The sequence below is a fragment of the Leopardus geoffroyi genome, chromosome D3 (genome assembly GCF_018350155.1).
Source record: "Leopardus geoffroyi isolate Oge1 chromosome D3, O.geoffroyi_Oge1_pat1.0, whole genome shotgun sequence".
NCBI classification, from domain to species: Eukaryota; Metazoa; Chordata; class Mammalia; order Carnivora; family Felidae; genus Leopardus; species Leopardus geoffroyi.
Window position 1 is genome coordinate 18,573,660 of NC_059339.1, and position 20,794 is coordinate 18,594,453.

The window sequence follows — 20,794 nt, forward strand, 5'->3', positions numbered from 1 at the left end:
TACTGACTCTCTAGGCCTTTCCAGAAAAAACTTGCTGACCCCTGATTTAAAATATAAACGCTGAGTCAGACAGACCTGGGTTCTTCTTCTTGGCTCTGCTCCTTATTGGACTGAGTGATTTGGAGCTAATTACTCAACCTCTCCAGGCTTCAGTTTCTTCCCTTATAAGATGGAGGTAACGTTAGGTTTCACAAGGTAGAAAGGTGAGAATGCATGCAGAGTACTTAGAATGACATCTGGAACATAGAAAGCACCCACTAAACGGTAGCTGTTATTGCCATCGTCACTCTCGGTGGTGATAATGATTTTCTTAATAATTGCACCTTTTTTTCACACCCATTAAGTGTCCACCTATAGGAGTGTTTTGTTCCCCCAGCGGATAGGAGAAACCGTGACCCAGATGGTGCCCCCACCTGAAGCTTGGGTTTCTCTGTCCTTTTCCAGGACTCACTTACCTTGATGACCTGCTCCCCAAACTGTGGGCGTTTATCTGTGAGCTGGGGCCCCACGGAGGGTTAAAGCTCTTCTCGGAGTGCCTCAACAATGACACCGAAGAGTCCAAGCAGCTCTTGGCCATGCTGACGCTGTTCTGTGACTGCTCCCGGCACCTCGTCACGTAGGTTGACTGCTGTGGGGCCGAGTTCCTCTCCAGAATGTGGAGAAGCCCAATGACTGTCAGGAAGGAAGCAGTTGCTGATGTCATTGCCGCCATCCTCTGGACCCGTGTGGCAGGGTCATTAGGAAAATTAGATGAGAAAACATTTTCAAAGTAGGTGGCACATAGTTGGGGTTCAGCAGTTCTTAGTTCCATCCTTCCAGGGGAGCTGGTTCAGTCCCACTGAGTGTGGGCTCTGGGATTCTCCCAGAGCTGGGTTCAAATCACTGCTCCACCATTTCCTCGCTAGGTTAGTAGTTACCTGGAAAGTTCCATAGCCAGAGTGCCAGGATGCAAATCCTGGGTGGGCCACTTCCTGAGACACCCCGGGCAAGGGGGCTCCACCTTTCCGAGCCTTTGCTTCCTCACCTACGAGCGGGAACAACAGTAGCACGTGTCTCTGGGCTCTGTGGTAAGGATTGCAGGAGATAAAGCACACAAAGTGCTTAGCACAGTCCCGGACACTTAGGAAGGGCTGCGGGCTGCGGTTCTTGTCATGATTATCGACTAACCCTAGGCGAGTTGCTTAACCACTCTGAGCTTCCTCCTTCAAAGAGTAGAAATGGTTATCAGCCATCTGATAGGGAGTACATGAGAAAAGGAAAGTCAAGTTCTCAGTGCAGTGCCTGGCTCAGAGTGGGGAATTAATAGATGTGAGTCCCAGTCAGTGCTTTTTTTTTCAGCCTATGTGTCCACTTGTGTGTTCGGTATTCTTTTAATTCCACTTTTTCCAAAGGTTGTAAAGAATTATGAGAATGGACCCCGTCAGGCAGTTATGTTCATGGTAGAAGACACTGGGTGGGAGGGGATCAGGGACACAAGGTGACAGATTGGGTAAGAACCATGGAGAGAGGTGCTCTGTGAGCAGTTGGAGGCCAGGGCAAGGGTAAGACACCCTGAAGGGCTGGGTCTAGGACGACCCAAGAACGAGTCATGCCCTAAGGTGAACGGAGCAGACTTAGGAGATTTTCAGGTAGAGCTGTATCTTAAACAATTCATTTATTCACACATTCTTTCAAACATTAGTTCATTCATTCCCTCATAAACACTTCTCAGGTACCTACTAACGGTCACTAGTGGCTGCTGCAGATGCAGGGAAAGATTCTACAGCTTTTCTCAGTGGGCACACACTCTCTGTCAAGATTTCTTGATAGGCATGGATAGGCATGGATGGGGAAGGTGTCACAGTCAGATCCTTATGAATAAGGAGAATACAGAGGGAAGCTTATTGTTGTTTTCCTCTCTCCGTTGTGGTTTTAAATTTTTCACTATGGGCAGTTTCAAATTAATAGAAAGCGGAGAGAAGAGTAGAAGGATCCCTCAAATGCCCATTACCAGCTTCCATGCTCATCTGCACGTGGTCGCTTTTGCTTCACCTCTGTCCCCAGCTGCTCTCCCCTCCGGGTTCTCCTGAAGCACATCCTACCCATCAGAGCTTACTTCGTGAGCTTCTATTCGTCTAGTAAGAGGTACACATCTCGTCGTTCCCCCCCTTTCCTCCGTGGGAAGTTGTGAGTAATTTTCCATCTGATTTAGGATCCTTGACGACATCGAAGTTTACGAAGAACAAATTTCATTCAAACTGGAAGAGCTGGTCACCATCTCCTCTTTCCTGAACTCCTTTGTGTTTAAGATGATCTGGGATGGGATCGTAGGTAAGGCGAAGATGCCAGCCGTCGTGCTGCACGCGGGAGGCCACGGTCTGGAACATCAACTGATGCCTAGCTTTATCGCCCATCACAACCAATTGCACAGGCACGTTTATTCACGTAATTGGAAGTTGTACTTCTCCTGTCTGCGGCCTCTTAAGATAGTAGGTGCAGATGTGGAAGTTTTACATCTCCCTTCAGGAAGTACGTGTAGGTGTGAAGGATTATTAACGATGATGATTTTGCCTGGATCTCCCTTTGCTTCTTTGAGTCGATTTCCGTGAAAAGAGAACATGTGTCAGGGCACGCTCCAAATCAGAGCTCACCTCCTGAAGTGCTTCCAGTTTGCTTGGTACAAAGCTCCTTAGATTAAAAAGGTCCTTTGGATCAGCTGCTAGTGGGAGGCAGACAGTGGTGATTGTCTGAGACGCTAGGGTCCTGCAAACAGAACGTACCCAGGGCGCCTTTTATTCTGTCGATTCCACGTGGACTCTATAGAGTGAGGGAGACAGAGACCTTGGTGGGGGCTGGTGACCGGCAGAGACAAGACGCCATCCTCCTGGCTCCTCGCCAGCCCTGACCAGCTCTGTTTGCAGCTCTCCCATTTCTTTGACCCACAGAGAACGCCAAGGGGGATACCTTGGAGCTGTTCCATTCTGTCCACGGCTGGCTGATGGTGCTGTACGAGAGGGACTGCCGGCGGCGCTTTGCCCCCGAGGACCACTGGCTGCGAAAGTGAGGAGCAGGGCCGGGCAAGCGGGTTTGTGGGGGCCAGGCTCGCGCTCTGGGGCCAAGGGGTCTTCATCTCTCCCTCATCCTCTGTCCCCCTGGGAGGACAGACCGCCCAGCGGTTGGTGCCTGTGAGGATGTGCTCACCCTGAGAGTGGTCAGGGCTCAGTAATGGTGACAAAGCCAGGGCATAGTTAGCAAATGGGAAGAAACTTCTTGTAGCTGAACTGAGCAGCAGGTTATGAGAGTTCAGTGGTGGTTTTTATCAACAGAATGAGCAGGATGAAAACTACAGCTGGCCTTTTGGGGGTAGGGTGGGGAGATCCACTTACAACAACTAAGTGTAAGATGTCTGCAGTTTTGTTTTGGTTTGTTTTTTTTTTTTTTTAGTTTGTGTATTTTAAGAGAGAGAGCAAGCAGGGGAGGGGCAAAGAGAGGGCGAGGCAGGATCCCAAGCAGGCTCTGCGCTGTTAGCACAGAGCCTGTCTCAAGGTTCGGACTCATGAACCGTGAGATCGTGACCTGAGCCGAGATCGAGCTTAACCGACGAAGCCACCCAGGTGTCTGTCCCAAGATGTCTGTCATTTTTTATAAATGACATGTCGGCTCTTATGTTGTGGCACTAGAGTGGGGTCTGGCGGAGCAGAGAGTAGGTATTTTAGGCTTTGCAGCCAGAGGCTCTCCTTTGCAAGAGCCCCAGTCTGCCATTGTGGCGGGAAAGTGGCCAGTGACGGTACGCGGTGGACGGATGTGGCCGTGTTCCGCCGAAACCTTGCTTACTAAAACGGCAGCAAGCTGGAGCTGGCCGCCCCTGCGCTAGAGAGCTACTGTCCTATGATAACCCCAAACCCATGCCTTTCTTCCGAAGGGACCTCAAACCTAGCGTGCTCTTCCAAGAACTGGACAAGGACAGAAGACGGGCGCAGCTGATCCTGCAGTACGTCCCTCATGTCGTTCCCCACAAAAACGTGAGTTGCTCTCAGAGCCAGGCCCCTGTGCGTCTTTGTGCCCCGCCGCATGGCACCCGACTCGCCCCCTTTGCTGTAGCAGTTGGAAAGAAAGAGACGAGCTCGTTCACTCCGCAAACGTGCACGGACAGTGGGTCTCCGTCTACACCAGGTATTAGGCCGAGTACAGAAACTGAAGAAAGCATGCACTGGCAGTTCTAGCAGGTGGGGGGCACGTCACAGGGATGGATGCTGGGGGAGCCCAGACAGGGGGGCCAGGCCCAGCTGGCAATAGGGGGAAGGGAGTCAGGAGAAGCTTCCAGTGGTTAAAGGCCCGGGGGGTTGAGAATACGGTGCTAATGGAGGGCCCGACGTACGGTCTGGCTGCGGAGGATGTGAAGGAGAGCCAGGAAGCTGAGTGGGTTTGTAGGGGTTGGAGCTGGAAGGACCCTGCAGACCAAGGGCAGGAGCTTGGATTTTGGCCAGAGCCGTTGGAGCGTTATCAGCTTCGGGGGCCCCTGGTCAGAGCTACGCTTTAGAAGGTTCCTTCTGGCCATGGGGCGGAAGACCAGCTAGAGGCAGAAGTGTTATGGGAGTGGAGAGACACCATAGGATCAGAACAAAGACATTCAGAGAAGGAAAGGAGGGATTCAGGTGGTGGGCGGGCTTCTGGCTTGGGCTCCTGGGCGCTTGGGGGAGTCATTCCCTGGGGTAGGAGCGCGGGCTAGAGGAGGTCAGCTTTGAACAGGCGGCACAGGCGTGCGGTGTCCGCCACTCCTCGAGGCCATCGGACAGTGGGGCTGGAGAGAGACACTGCACGTGGACAGTGCCCAAATCTGACTGCATCCATGGCCACGGACAGGGTGGTCAGGGAACCGGGCGGAGTCAGACAACCAAGGGGCCTGTTGTTAAGGGGGCCAGCATGAGGAGAGGACTCATCAGAGGAGGGAAACCAGCAGCGTGGTGTCCCGGACCCGAGAGACATGAGAGTCTCAGAAAGGGTCAGGTACGGTGGCCAGAGTGTCGGGAAATGAGGGAAGGTGCTGCCCATGTCCCTGGTCTGTAGTGAACACTCCAGAAATGTCTGCTGGAACCCACAATGATACTGTGCTCCTTCAGAAGAGACTCTTAAAGTCTTCGTGTGCCTCTCTTTCTTTTCCTTTTTCTTTTTCTCTTTCTTTTTTTTTTAAAGTTTATTTATTTTGAGAGAGAGCACAAGTAGGAGAGGAGCAGAGAGAGAGGGAGAGAGAGGATCCCAAGCAGGCCCCGCGCTGTCAGCGCAGAGCCCAACCCAGGGCTCGAACCCATGAACTGCAAGACCATGACTTGGGACGAGAGAGTCAGACGCTCAACAGATGGAGCCACCCAGGCGCCCCTCCCTTTTTTTTTCTTTTTGGACAAGAGACATTTTTAGAAAAGAGCCTAAGTCACATTTTTTGTAAATTGAACCTTAGTTTTCAGAGATACATATTCCTCGCTGCTCTTTGATATTGTTTTGACCTTGATGTTAATGCTCGCAGTTGCTGTTCTTTACCCTCAAGTAGTGATTTGCAAACGGATGTGGCTGTTTAAATTCTTATTGCACTTGATAGCAGAGCCTCTTAGAAATGAAGGGAACTTGTGGGGATTACTTAGCTAACCGCCTCCATCTGGGGTGGGAGGCCTCCGACAATACACCTGACCTTGCCTCAGGTGGAAGGCCCGGAGCCTTGCAAAGCCATCCATTGTATTGCTTTACTCTTCCCAGTGATGGGACGTTCTTCCTCACCTTAACCTGATTTACTTCTGTGTAACTTCTACTCTCTGGTCCTTGAACAGCCACTCTAAGTGGAATCTCCAAATCTTCTGAGATGTGGGGGCAACTCTCGTTTGCTTTCTGGTCTTCTCTGTGCCACAGGTAGCATCCTTCCCCTCCCCCCAGCTACTCCTTGGGGAAGTGGCTTCCGGCCCCCCATCCCCTGGGCCTCGTCCAGTTTGGGGCAGTCTAACTGAAAACGCAGCACCCTGCCCTGGCCCCGCGTGTCTGTGAGGTCAGCCCTGGACCATAGCACTCCCATCCCTTGTAGTCTGGGATTGCCGCTCCATGTGTCTGCAGGTCACAGGCGCTCTGCTGGGGTGACCCTGGGTTGTCACAGGGCATTTTAAGTTTTTGAGAAGAGCACGGTGAGATGCTTTGGACAGCATGTGGAGCACCAGCTCGAGCTCACGATTTCAACGCTCCTTTCGAGGATGCCACTACGCTGGTTTTAAAAACAAAACTCAGTTTTTGTTTCAACATGCATGTATTTTTAAAATACGAAGCTCTTAGCACATAAATACTTACCAAGTGGCTAGGACCCTCGCTACCTCGTAGATGGCACTGTAAGTATTTCTTTTGACCTAGGAGTGCCGTGAAAGTCATTACTGAGTCTGTGGGGGTACTGAGAACAAGAAGCCTGAGAACCTCTGAGATTAGTTGGCATGTCTTGGGGACCAGGCTATAATCTAATCCTCACTGTGTGTTTTTTCTTTGGGGAATTGGGGAATTGTGCTTAAGATTGCCATCCAAGCTTTTTGTCCTTGGTTCAGGAACTTTTTCTCCTCTCGTGGGGACCCTTCCCAATCCCCTGGCACCTGTCCTGACCCTTTTATGGCCCCAGCAGGTACAGGAGGGCATCTGAGGCTCAGTATGTCATAGCAGCGAGGCACTGTCCCCTCCTGGGGGGGCACGTACTGCCCTCTCTCGCTGGCATGTTCTTGCCAGAGCGCACAGGGGGGTTATAGTCTCTCCAGGCCTGCCCGCAGTCTTGCGCCTGTCATTATGGCATCTGCCCTAAACACCAGAACTCTCCCTGTTCTTGATCTCATTCATGTGGGCGGCCCACAAAGCTGTTCCTGCTTCCCTCAAAGTTTTTCAAGGCCTCGGCTCCGCCTCGTTCACACACACAGCACTTTCTTCTCTGCACTCTCTTACATTGCTTTTACGCTTTTATGTGCAGTGCATCCCCGGACTGGGACTTGGGACCTTCTCTTTTGTTCTGGCCTGGAAGGCCTGGTGCCACACGGGGTGGGCAGTGGCTCTGTGGTGTGGTGGCCCGTGTGTGAGTCCCGGGTTTGACTGTGGCCCCTGTGTCCACCAGCTGTGTGACCTTGGGTGAGTCAGTGTCTTCATCTGCCAAATGGAGACAAGGACCCTTTCTCAGATGTCTGCTGCCGTCGTGAGGCCTCTCATACCATTGAGAGCTGCGTACCGTTGTCCCAAACCCCCTTCACGCCCCGTGGAGACCAGAGCCCCACACAGTCTTTCCTTGACTCCTGCCATTCTCACGGCCACCTCTGCACTTTTAGTTCTGTGTGGGCAGTCTCCGCCCCATATGGGATTAACCCAGGTGGGAAACTCTTCTTTTAACATTTTTTTAAATGATTATTTGTTCATTTCGAGCGAGAGAGAGGCACACACAAACGAGTGGAGGGAGGGGCAGACGGAGACGGAAAGAGAAAATCCCGCGCAGGCTCCACACTGTCAGCTCAGGGCCCAACCACAAGGTCATGACCTGAGGTTAAGTCAAGAGTCAGACGCTTAACCGACCGAGCAACCCAGGTGCCCTGGGAAGCTTTTCTTCTGCCTCGTGTTCAGGTCATGCTAAAGATTTGGGGTGAGAGCAAACAGTCGTGCCTCATAGCCCCACACAAGTTAAAGACCTGTTCTGGAAGTCTCAATTCCCCCTGCACAGACAAGAGACATGCCAGTGCCCTTTGTCCCCGTCACAGCCTCCCTCACTGTGGCTCCGTCGATCCTTCCTTTCCATGTTGTCCTGGAACCCTGATACCATCCAGAGCACTTCAGTCCTTGTTTCTAGGCTGGTGAACCAGCCACCTCAAGCGGCTCCCCTGAGAAGTAACCCCTCTGCCAGATACGTTCCTCCTCCTCCTCGGGAAGCCGTGGGCAATCACTTTTCCTGCTGCAGCCGTGTGTTAACTTCGTAGTCAGTGAAATGATCAAACGTAAACACACGAGCCTCTCCTGTATATAGTTAGCTCTTGTTACCGTTGTTGTTACCATTCTGACTGTTCTTATTTGTATTTAACAAATCCTTTGACATTTGAGGGGATTCCCATTTTTAAACAAAATCAGCAGCGATTGGATTTATTTCTTCATTCAGCAGACAGCAGTGATTCTCAACCCCAGGATGGGGCCAAGGGTCGTGCTCTCCTGAAAGGGGCTTATCAGAATCTTGACCATGGGAGAGAGGGTTCTTCTCTAACAGTAATTGAGAAATATTATGGGGGGGGGGGGGGGCCTATGGTGTGCTTGAGGGCACAGAGGAGGCTGATAAAAGGTCAGGGACCTTTATTCTGTGGGATCATTTTTTGAAATTTCTGACAATGAAAAAAATTATCTTTGAAATGTTTCTCTTTTTTAACTCCTAACATTGATTCCCTTTAAAGCAGGCATAGGTATGTAAAGCAGCCTCTGTAACCTGTTCTACCACCAGGGTTTTATGGTGGCTTATTGACTGAATGAGAATGATTTTCTCTCAGACCATTCTTTTTTTTTTTTTTTTTAATTTTTTTTTTTAATGTTTATTTTTGAGAGAGAGAGTGAGACAGAGTGTGAGCAGGGGAGGGTCAGAGAGAGGGAGTCACAGAATCGGAAGCAGGCTCCAGGCTCTGAGCTGTCAGCACAGAGCCTGATACAGGGCTCGAGCTCATGGACCACGAGATCATGACCTGAGCTGAAGTCAGACGCCCAACTGACTGAGCCACCCAGGCACCCCATTTTTTTTAAAGCTTATTTATTTTTGAGAGAGAGAAAGCACGAGTGGTGGAGAGGCAGAGAGAGAGAGAATCCCAAGAACACTCCACACTGTGCAGAGCCCATTGTGCAGCTCAAACCCATGAACTGTGAGGTCATGACCCAAGCTGAAGTCGGATGCTTAACTGAAGGAGCCACCCAGGCGTCCCAGCTTCCAGACTATTTTTAACCGGACTGTGGCTGCAGCCAGACCACTCTTTCTGGGGCCTTTCTTCCTTGGCATGTACTCAGCTAGATTTCTAATTCCCAAGGTTGTTTTGGGGAACGTCTGCTGTTCTCCCCAGACACTTCTGACCTGTAGCATCTATCGGAGCGTCCCGTTGTGGTGGCCTCTCGCGTGACTTGTTTCGTTAGTCCCGTACAGCGTGTCTTAGGGAATCATCCGTTGTTGACCCAGTTCCTGGTCTCACCTTTGCTCATTTCAGAGAGTTCTCCTGTTCCGAAACATGGTTACCAAGGAGAAGGAGAAACTGGGGCTCGTGGAAACCAGCTCAGCCTCTCCCCACGTCACCCACATCACAATCCGACGGTCCCGCATGTTGGAGGTGAGAAGCCCATCACAAAAAGGTGTACTCTGTGAGACGGGGGGTTTTTAATGGACGATCTATTGCCTGTGAACTGTCCTTGTCACCACCTGGTCTGATGACCCCGAAATCGAGACTTAGGGAGCGGAATGGGGCCATGTGTCCTGGGGTCTGCTCTGAAGAGCCGCTTGATTAAACATGTCCTCAGTGTCGGGAACCCGCGGTGCAGTGTTTCCCTTCCTGTTCCCCATGCGGGTCCCCCGGGCTGGAACATTGAGCACTGTGCCCCTTTGCGCAGGAAGTGCCACGTGCAGGCATTCTCGTGTCTGTGCAAACTCCATTCGTCCTGGCAGGCACTTTGCCCAGACTCCCAACTGTGAATGTGGAGGCTGGAGCGTACGTAGGTAGTAAGTTTACTGAGCCATACTGGGAAGTGCATGTATTCTAGAGCTAGGAGTTCTTGGTAGACATGAACTTGGGAGGAACAAGTGAAGTGGCTCACCTCAGCCAACCCAGTGTCCACGGTTGCTGCTATGTGGCAGCTTCACGTGTGCCAGAAATTGGTGCCTGTCCTCAGAACACGTCACCTCTATATGTCACAAAATTGTAATATATTGATTCTGTTGGAACAAGACACCAACTACCGTCTGCTGGAACGTTGTTACAATAAACGTATGTAACTGCGAGGTCTGCGTTGTGTGTGCCGTACCCTCCCCCAGGGTTGTGCAGTGCGGAACCTGCCCAAACGTGCGGATCCCACCAGCGGTGGTAGAATTGGTGACTGAGTCCCAAGCCCACATTCCTGGAAGAGGCTGGGCTGGGTTTATTTGCCCATGCTTGCTCTTCAGACCTTTTATCTCGCTTCAGCCACGTTACCTCATTAGCCTGTTCTGCAGTGGAGGGCAGTCGCGGGATCTCAGGACAGCGCGTGGCCACGTAGCCAGCCACCGGCCAGCGGCCACAGTAGCAGCCCTTCCTCCCGACACATTTTCATTTTCTCCCTTGGGGGGTTCACGCTCCTTCCTGGAGAGCTGCTTTCAGTTTCCCCCCCAACCTGGCCACTGGTGACTGACACTGGGGTCTGCTGGGGAAAGGCACCATGTGGTAACCAGGTGACGGTTTTGACATTCTTGAAAGTAGAGGTAAGAAATGTAAGTGCCTACAGGGACCCTGCTGGTCGTGGGAATGGGTGAAGCCGGCTGAGTGTGTCCACGCAGGAGCATCTTGTTTGCATGCTGAACAACAGGAATCTTCTTCACTTCCCTGGCTCCCCCCACCCTGCGCTCTCTGAAACACGGCCCGCAGTTTAGGTCACTACTTGAGAAAAAGGACCCCACGAGCGAGTGGATAAATGACACCTGGCGTCCAGCCTCATTGTTCTCGAGCAGTAGAGAGGGGTGGGCAGGTGGGGAGCATGTGCCCCCTAAAAGAGACCGCCTCCACCCAGTTCCACCTGACTACTTCTGTGTGGGGACTTAGGCTTCACTATGCTCTGGGTTTTTAGAAGGCCAAAATGCAGGGTTTTGTGTGAGATCCCCAGAGCTTTTATGTTGGGAGCTAATGGAATTTGGTAATGTGCCTGGAAGGTTAGATAACACCTGTCTTCCCGGCAAATTCAACCTGCGGGCCACCAGTTTGCAAGCTTTGCTTTGACTCCAAGAAGAGAAAGACCGAATGGGTTTAGAAACTCCTTCCTGCAGCACTTTCTTCGGTCGGACCTGCACGCTCCTCCCCCGTCCCTTAACATCTTCAGTCCCACTCAGATGCGGCCAGCCCTGACGTGTCACTTCCTGACAGTCGGGAAGTCTGGGGTGCTAGGGACTGGTGCGCCCTGAGAATGACGGAATCCCCAACTCCCTCAAGCGTCCTTGCGTGTGGGAGAGTCACCTGACGTCCCCGTTACCCTGGGCCTGCTTGCTCCAACACAGCCTCCAGGGATGTCTGAGGAGGGATGTCTTTCTTAGGTTTTAGGCCAAGTCCGCTTTCCTTTCCATATTCCATTAGAGTCTATCTCATCATGAACCTGATTACTGTTGTTCATATCTAATTGGGAAGGGGAGAGGGTCATATATTCAGTCACTCTAGTCATTCTCCTTCTGTGGTGGTTTGGTGGTTAGAACAGGAGCGCGCAGTGGCATTTGCTGGATTTGGACACAAGGGGGCATCACAAAGCCGATATTAGCCGCTCCTGGGATATCCCGGGCTTTTATTCGGTTCCCTCTTCTGTGGTTTGTACTGAAGGTGCTGCCTTAGTACTCCGCTTCCAGGTGTTAGCCTGAAGTTTTGCAGGAAGGCGTCCCCTCACGGAGGGTGAACGGGGGCCGGGACCCTAGCATCTGAGAACCAGGAGGAACCTTAGCCATACTCTGCCCAGCCCCGTCCCCTCACTCTGTCAAAGGCAGAACTGAGGCCAGAGAAGTTACGATTCACAGTCAGCTCCATTCAGGTGTCAGTGGGAGAGCCGCGCCTGGGAGCCAGTTCTCGTCCCAGGTCAGGGTCTTTGAGATGCAGTAGAGAAGAGAAACGCCCTCCTCCGACCCACCTCCCGGAAGGAAGGACAGACACAGGTTGAATCCTCGTGTGATGCCGCCGTGCCCGGAGGATGTGGGGTGCAGCAGGCAGTTAGGAGGCAGCTGGCAAATTCCTCTCTATAGCCCTTCAGAGAAAAGGCCAATGTGGGGCTGGTGAAGAAAAACTGAGGGGCGCCTGGGTGGCTCAGTCGGTTAAGTGTCCGACTCTTGATTTCAGCCAGGTCATGATCTCATGGTTTGTGAGATCGAGCCCCAAGTCAGCTGACAGCACAGAGCCTGCTTGGGATTCTCTCCCTCTCTCTCTCTGCCCCTCGCACCCCACCCCTTTCAATCAATCAATAATAAATGAAAAATGAAAAATAAATAAGATTTGACTCCAGCGAGCATTCCTTAAGTACTTGCCCTGTGTTCAGCCATGTGCTAAGTGCTTGCCCAGGACACCATCTCGTTTAATCTGCATGATACCGACACCCCTCCTAATGGGAAGTAAAGCTAGGAGGCATCATTTCAAAGCAGAATGGAGGAAATCCTGCAAGCAAGCAAGAAGATGTTGGAATTCTCCACCCATCCCCGACTCTGTGCCAAGATGGAGACACGTGGTTTAAAGGCTGCCGCTGGCGCTGCACAGTGACTTCTGTTTCCCGCTTCTTTCCATCTAACTTCATGATTTCCAGACTTCCACATGCATACAGGATACTTCACGGGCCTATGCACCCAAAACCGTGGTCCTCTGCTTTCCAAAGACCCTCAGAGGTAGTTATTACTGGCTCACGAACTTGGGACCCTCACCCCAGAATAAGATCGGGAGCCACCATGGGACAGTCCTTTGCATCACCAGAGGAACGTGATCAGCAGGAAGGTGGCAAGAGTTTCCCAAAGCAGGTCTTACTGTTCTGGCCTCGTGTGCTTTGTGACAAGGGACCAGACTGGCAGACAGGTGGATACCATAGAGATGATCTGTCTCGTGTTAGCAGAACGTCTCACGGCACTGCAGTCATGCCTGAGAGGGAGACCCGTGGGGCGCCTCCGTAGGGATATTGCAGTTGATTTGCACCTTCTGCGACAGGATCTAAAGAGCTCACTTTCTCCCCTATGACGGCTTCTCCCTCATGATGGGGCGGCTCGTGTTGGATCATAAGACTCCTCCCTGGCCGCTGTCCTGTTCAGCACTATTTCTGACAGTCACTGCTCTGAAACCTGAACACCTGAGCGGTCGGCTTATCAGCACCCACATGCGAGGAACCTAGGAGACCTTGACAGATTAGAATCAAGAGACAGACTAAACAACATGATTACAAGAACTCTAAAGTTGTGTCCTCGGGTACTAGATGGCTGCATGCCTCGAGGGCTGGCTGCAGGCTTCTCCTCCCCGCTGCCCCTGCCTATGGGCCCAGCATCACTCATTCCTGCACCCTTGACTCACTCCTGCACCCTTGTCCCCTCCTTCCAGCTGCTGTGCCATCAACAACGATATTTCTGAGAAAGCCAGTCATGTCTCCCCTCGCCTGGACTCTTCTCTGGCTCCCTAGTGGCCTCAGGCACTAAATTCCTCAGACTGACTCACCAGGCCTTTCCTGATCTGGGGAAAGATTCCAGGAGTTGAGCAGTGGGGGGTACTTACTTTTCTCACCTTCTAGTGATCTATGAGTCTCACTGACTGATTTTTACCGTGAGCTAAATAAGCTACTCTTTGCATTAAAATAGAGGGTAGGATCTTGTCCCAGTTTCTTCCATCCTTTGTGCGGATGGGATGGGATGGCCAAGAGCTTGTCGACTCACCTTTCCTGGTTTCCCTGTCTTGGTGCTCTGCTTCGTCTCAGAGGCAGCCTCCCCTTGCCACACAGCAGTGGCGTCACATCCCCAAAATGAGTTTTCCTTTTAACAGGCTCTTGTGCAAGCAGGTGAGAACTGCTCATCCCCCCTGCCCCGCACCCTGCGTCCTAACTGTTTAGCAATTATGCCGGGAAGGATTCACACGGGAGCAGGAGCCTTGGGGAGGCAGCCCTGAGTTACGCAGAAGTCCTCCCGCTCCTGATGGGCTGCAATTCTGCTCTCGGCAGGATGGCTACGAGCAGCTCCGGCAGCTGTCCCAGCACGCCATGAAGGGCGTGATCCGTGTGAAGTTCGTCAATGACCTCGGGGTGGACGAGGCCGGCATTGACCAGGACGGTGTTTTCAAGGAGTTCCTGGAGGAAATCATCAAGAGGGTGTTCGACCCGGCACTCAATCTGTTCAAGGTATTCAAGGGGAGCGGGAGCGGGGCTGACAGCAGTCAGGTTCTCGGTGACAAACGAGAAGCGAAGGGCTGGGCTTGCTCTTTACAAGGCATTTAACCTCCCTGCCTCTCTCTCCGTTCTTCCTCACAGACAACCAGCGGGGACGAGAGGCTGTACCCTTCACCCACGTCCTACATTCATGAGAACTATCTACAGCTCTTCGAGTTTGTGGGCAAGATGCTGGGGAAGGCTGTGTATGAGGTAGGCATGTTCAGGAGCATCACCCCGGAAGGGAAAATGAGATGTTAGAAGCCCCGTGGACTTCGTGCGCGTTTTGGTGACCGGGCCCGGCCACGTAAAGGACCTGTCGTTAGGATGGAGTCCAGGAAAGAGGACAGGACCCGAGATTACTGGACAGAAACACTTGGTGCTTTCTGCACGTTATGTCATTTCATCCTCTCGCCAGTGCTGCGGTGTGGCTGCTGCTGTCCCATTTACCTGCAGGTGACAGAACTGAGGCTTTGAGACGCTTGTCCAGAGTCTCAGTGGTAGTTAATCCGTAGAATCCAACTTCAAACCCAGGTTGGCCTGGTCCCTCCTGGTCCCCAGGAGGGCAGCATTTTGTGGGGTGTGATAGTTGTTACGGCTCTTTTTAAATTTAAATCTTGTGTTATTGGAGTGAGTGCTTCAGAGCCAGCCACAGGGTCAGAGCCAGCCGCAGGGGTCCGGGTGTCGCCTACAGAAGGCAAGGAAGGCAGGGCCTTCCAGAGCCTCAGCTCCTGGTTGAGACCGGTCTTCCCTGGCCAGCTGTGTGACTGCACCTGCAAGTTGCTGTTATTTCCCCTTTTTTTTCTTTTTTCTTTTTTTTTTTTTAGAGAGGGAGTAGGAGCAGGGGAGAGGGGAAAAGAGAGAGAGAGAGAGAGAGAGAGAATATCTTAGGCTCCATGCTCGATTCAGGGCTCAACCCCATGACCCTGGGATCATGACTTGAGCCGATATGAAGAGTCAAACGCTCAACCGACTGAGCCACCCAGGTGCCCTGCTTTTATTTCTCTAGGCCCTTGTTCGCATCAGAAAAAGTAGGGATGACAAAAGCTACGTTATCGGCTTGCTGTAGATGGTAAATGAGCTAATACAGGTAAAACACCTGTGGTGCCTGGCTCCTCGGTCTCATGGGGTCAGGGTGGTGTGGACTTGTGCAGACTCCAAGTGAGGCCCACGCAGCTCCTGGTCCCTGTCCACCATGAGCCAAGCCAGGTGGCACTTGGGTCCCGCCCTTAGGGTCCTGCTCCCCAGGCAGGAAGTAAAGCTGCCGTGGGAGCTCGTGGGCTGCCGTTCTCGTGGCCTTCACGGTGGGCTCCAGAGATGCCTGAGCGGCTCTCCCTTCTCACCCCGTCATGGACCCCAGGGAAGCCAGGCTTCCCTCCGAAGCAGAGCCGGGGGCTGGGGCAGATGGAGGGAGAGAGGCCCTGTGGCCGAGCATACTTATTCTCTGCGTAAATGGCCTCCGTCCACGGCCTCGGTCCCTGGCCGTGGTGCGGTTAGGTGCTCTGTCTGCGTCCCTGCCCAAGCTCCCTCGGGCTGCCTCCTGCCCTGGGCTGGTTGGGGGTCCTGGGCTCCTTTTCTGTGCTTCCGTTTCCACCATTTCTCAGGTGATTCCCATGTAAAGAAGAAATCCCATGAGGATGTACTTGGCCATATGCCGTGTTTCTCCTTTAAACACGAGGTGCCAGAAGAGTTGGGCCCGCTGAGAAGCGTGCCTTCGTCATTCTGGGAATGTGCTCCCTGTTCCCTGGACCCAGTGTCTGTCTCCTCCCCCAGCAGTAACAGCACAGGGAGAAATTAGGACATGCTGGGTCTGTGTGAGGGGCAGTGTGTGTTAACTCACGTTAACTCACTCAGCCCTCTGAGTCAGGCCATCATTGACTCTGAGCCCTGCCCCTTTTAAATCTCTGTGATCCAGCGTCTTCTCTCCACCTAGAATAATCTGTCCGTTTTCCTCAGTGTAATGCATGTTTCCTTGCTGTATCCCCACCTCCTATTTTCCTCCTCCGGTGCCTTCCCCATTTCAAGTGCAAACCTGCTTACAGCCCTCCTGGGGCTCCCTGCTGCCCTCGGGATAGAGTCCAGACTCCAGGAAGCTCCAGAGACCTCTCCTGATCTGGCCCTGCCTCCTCTCTGGCCTCACCCCTCACCTTTCCTCCCCCAAACACTGTGCTGTGGCCAGAGAGCTCTGTGTCCCCTTCCTAGAACACACCTGTGGGCCTTGTGCTCCTTAGGTCTAGCTTAGATAGGTCTTTCTCCTGGAGGCTTCCCCTGCCCTGCCTCCAGGTGAGAGCCTGTGCTCCCCGTTCCTTTCCAGCCTGCTCATTTAATCCTTAAAATGGCGAGGCTATGCTGGGCCCCGTTTACAGATGAGAGAGCCGATGTCCTCACAGCCAGGCAGCTGGGCAGCTGGGATTTGATCCCCGGGCTCTGCAGCTCCAAAGCCTGTGCCCTTACCTGCTGTGCTGTGACGTCCCCCAGAGGCACTTGATCCAGGTGGCAGGAGGTACTGGTCTCCACCAGGGAAGTTTAGGCAGCGTCTAGAGATCTCGCTGGTGCCCTTGGAGCCCCACTGCAGCCCAGGCCAGCCCGACGAGGTCACCGAGATGGAATCCCGTGGGGCAGACAGGCAAGCTTCTGTCTTTCCTCTCACAGGGAATTGTGGTGGACGTGCCCTTCGCCTCCTTCTTCCTGAGCCAGCTGCTCGGGCACCACCACAGTGTCTTCTATAGCTCCGTGGACGAGCTTCCTTCACTGGACTCAGAGTTCTACAAAAACCTCACTTCTATTAAGGTCAGTGTGGCACGGCAGAAGGCCTGGCTGCAGGCCAGTGCAAACGCAGTGAAGTGAAGGCCTCGGGGCTCTCAGGTGGTGGAAGGCAGTTTCCTACTGTGGGACAGGGGCTTTTCTGCGGCCACCACAGGCCCCCGCGTCCCCTTCTGCGCTTCTACCCCCTTCCTCGCGGTGAGGAGCCTTTCCCTTTGCTTCAGTAGGAGGGGAAGTATTAAGACCTTCGAGGACCTAGCCCTCCTGGGTCCCAACACTTGCCCCTTCTCTGTTGCATTAGCGTTACGAAGGGGACATCGCTGACCTGGGCCTGACTCTGTCGTACGATGAGGACGTCATGGGTCAGGTAGGTCGGCCTCTAGGGCTGAGCAATTCTTCGCCGCCCTCCACCGGCTTCCTGAGACCTTCCCAACACTTAGTGTTTCCCCCAGGAGGAGGTCCACAAACCACAGCTGTCTGTCCTCGTCCCCGGCTCCCTCGCCCATCCCCCTTCTCCCTCCTAGCCAGCAAGGAGGGCTCTCCCTTTTCCGATCCCAGTTGACCTGGCCTTTGCCTGCCTGGCCCTCGGAGAGCTCCCCACGGAGACCCTGCTTTGCTTAGCTCGCACTCTGGGCCTTTCCTGATGGAAGCTCTAATTCCCCGTTGGTAACATTGCTTTTTGTTACCATGGTGAGGATTAGCTGTCACACACAGAGTCTTGTGACTTGAAGAGGGGAAGAAGCCACCCGAGAGGAAGTGCCTCGGACAGAATCCAGTCCTTGCTCGTGCTCGTCATAAAGAGCAGGGCAGGAAGAAAAGACCCTTGAAACTGCACCAGCAGAGGAGTTTGCTCCCAGAGTTTTCCTTTTGGCTTTTCCCTTCAGCGCCTTCAGCGCCCTCTAGTTACATCCCAGTGGACACCTGCGTGAGCCTAGACCAGGAGCTTCGTGGTGCTGAGCTGGCTTCTTGGAGCCATACCTGCATCACCTCAGGGAGGTCACTCAGTCTCCCCAAGCCCCACTTCCCTTATCTCACAAAAGTGCGTTCTTGAACGTGAGTCCTGGCTGGGACCAGCGTCACTCGGTAAACACCTGCAGGCCCCACCCTCCGAAGAGCCTCCCCCACCACCACCCCCAGTACACTGGCCCGTGAGGGAGAAACCTAGTGAGCTGTGCTGACCTCTGCCCTCCCCAGCTCGCTGGGTCTCAGAACTCTTCCAGGGGGAGAGAGAGCCATTCTCCAAGTGGTAGCCCACAGACGTGGTGTTCCATGGAGCCCCTTCTGGGAAACACGAGGCTGAGTGATTGCCAGAGGCCCTTCAGCTTTAAAATCCTCTGGTTGCCCCGAGGTGTTGGCAGCAGTGGGACTAGGGGTCCACGGTTGTTCCTTTCTTCATCATTAGAGACCTAGGGTATTATGTTAATAGAATTTCTGTTAAAATCAGCTTTCAAATCATGCGTTCTTTGATTTTTAAGTGACCCCAGAAGTTCTTGAGGTTGAGGAAAACAATTGATTCTATGGATTTCAAATCTGTAATCAGATTTTGAACATTCCTCCTGACAGTTTTTCTCCTGATGGTAAAAATAATGCAAACTGCAAACCACAAATTCAGCTATAATACGAGCACAAAAATGGAAACGAAACCACCTCTGATGCCAGTGCCAGGAGAGCACCACTGTTAATGTGTGGCCTGTGCTTTTCCAGACTTTTCTCCCTGGGCCCGTATGTAATTTTTAAAGTTTCATTAAGTAATCTTTACACCCAACGTGACTCGAACTCACAACCCTGAGATCAAGAGTCGCATGGTCTTCTGATGGAGCCAGCCAGGCACCTCTATAATTTTTTTTTTTTGTAGAAATGACACCACACCATGCGTGTTGTCATATAACCTTTTTTCCTCCCTTCTCAATACACGTTTTCCTCATATTTTTTAATAGCTGCATGACATTCCGGGGTATGGCTCTACCAACATATATTTACCATCCTCTGTGCTCATAAATGCTAACACGGTCCCCTCCACGACATCTTGAAGCCTTACTACAAATGTTTGAACGAGGATCGGATGAGAAGACACTTTCCATATTGATCATGTAGGGTCCGCTTGTTGAGACTGAAGCCCTGGCTTTTTGCGAAGATGATTGCCCCCAGACATGCTCCACCTCGAGTCTGTCATTATTAGGGATATTGACGTCGGGCCCTTTCGTCTTCAGAGAGCTTTATTTCCCCTTTAGAATTCTCTCGAGTCATTGCTCCCCGTCTTCTCCCCCAGCTCGTTTGCCATGAACTGACTCCTGGAGGGAAGACCACGCCAGTTACGAATGCAAATAAGTGAGTATAGCAATTAGATTTTTAAACGTTTAAATTTTTTTTTTTTTTTTCAACGTTTATTTATTTTTGGGACAGAGAGAGACAGAGCATGAACGGGGGAGGGGCAGAGAGAGAGGGAGACACAGAATCGGAAACAGGCTCCAGGCTCTGAGCCATCAGCCCAGAGCCCGACGCGGGGCTCAAACTCACGGACCGCGAGATCGTGACCTGGCTGAAGTCGGATGCTTAACCGACTGCGCCATCCAGGCGCCCCTAGCAATTAGATTTTTAAAGTCACCACTTGAAAAGACTTCATTCTGGCTTTCTGGGCTCACTTGGAGAATTTATTAAGATAAATCGAAGTAGAAAGAGGCCATAAATATCATCATGGAATTTACTGGTTACAGTTCAGAGGCCAAAATTGCGTTAAATTCGATTTGCAAAATAAGAATTGACAATTTATTTTTTGCAGTAGCACATCTAAGGTCAGAGGCACCCCGGCCACGGTGTTCCTAGGAATTTAATGACGGCTCGAGATGCAGACAAATGGATTCTGAGCCACTCAGGCACGTAGTCCTGAACCCAGAGGGCATGGAGGCGGAAAGACACCTTGGAGGGGCAGATCATTTTGGAATGATAGCATGTGGCAGTTGTATAAAACGCTGTTCTTGAGAAGACACGGTGATGAATTCAAATGCCACAGACAGGTCCTTAGATGCGGGGAGACTCTGAGGCCCGGCAGCTATTGTCACAGATAACAGGCTTTTAGAAATCTATCATAAATGTCAACCTCCTTGGTCCCTGGAAGCAAAACTCCTCAATGCACTGTCTCCACCCGCACTATTCTCCCCTAATTAAAACAGTAGAACCTGGCATGAGGAGTAGATATTGGCCCTTTTGTCAATCTATCAATCTTCTGCCGCCAGGCTCAGTGGAGGCTCTGAACTGTTAGTCTGAGCATCACTCTCCTACTGACAAGTGAGAGCTCAGTCCCACCTGGCGAGTCATTTGGATCAGATGCACATCACAGCCCAGTGTTCCGAGCAGTGTGGCCCTCCTGGGTCAGGTGGTTGGGTCGTTCCGCATGCTTGGGGAGCCTTTATTTAGAAGAGCAGACCTGATATCCATCATGATCGAAAGACCCCAGTTTTGACTCCTGGCCAGGGGGCATCAGTTGGACAACTGAGCAAAGAACAGGGAGCTGAGGCTGGGAGGCACTGCCTGAGGGTGTCCGAGAGCAGGGGCGGGTCGTGTGCCTGCCTGCCATGGGCCTGTAACCGCCCCTTCTGAGGGCTTCGCATGAAGCAATGCCACGCAACAGACCTTTCAGGACGTGTGGCTCAAAGGGAAGCTTTGATGAGTGGGAGCAGCAAGCATCACCACTGTCAGATGTGTGACGTGTCACCCTCAGATCGGCCGCGTTTGGCCAGGCATCGCGGCACAGAGGTGAGGGTGGGAGCGGCATGTAGCACAGCCGGGGGCAGTGGGTCGGTGCGGCCTGTGTTGGAGTGAGGTCCCTGTCCTGCCTGGAGACCCGTGTGGGAGCCGCTTCACAAACGCTTACACGTTCTTAGCATCCAAGCTCAGTATAAGGGCTGGGGGTTCGGTGCTACGGACGGTCTTAAGAGGT

The 20,794-nt window shown here is 52.5% G+C and overlaps 1 protein-coding gene across 9 annotated transcripts in view; it reads left to right on the plus strand.

Annotated features, from left to right (window-relative positions):
- Positions 1-20,794, plus strand: part of UBE3B (ubiquitin protein ligase E3B) — a 52,924-nt gene that overhangs the window by 24,260 nt on the left and 7,870 nt on the right. For all 9 annotated transcript variants that reach the window (XM_045458136.1, XM_045458145.1, XM_045458140.1 and 6 more), the window contains 10 exons: positions 445-616; positions 2,192-2,310; positions 2,925-3,039; positions 3,902-4,001; positions 9,201-9,320; positions 13,891-14,067; positions 14,197-14,307; positions 16,747-16,884; positions 17,159-17,224; positions 19,127-19,185. In XM_045458136.1, coding sequence (XP_045314092.1) covers positions 445-616; positions 2,192-2,310; positions 2,925-3,039; positions 3,902-4,001; positions 9,201-9,320; positions 13,891-14,067; positions 14,197-14,307; positions 16,747-16,884; positions 17,159-17,224; positions 19,127-19,185 — 1,177 coding nt within the window. The remainder of the gene's footprint in view (positions 1-444; positions 617-2,191; positions 2,311-2,924; positions 3,040-3,901; positions 4,002-9,200; positions 9,321-13,890; positions 14,068-14,196; positions 14,308-16,746; positions 16,885-17,158; positions 17,225-19,126; positions 19,186-20,794) is intronic.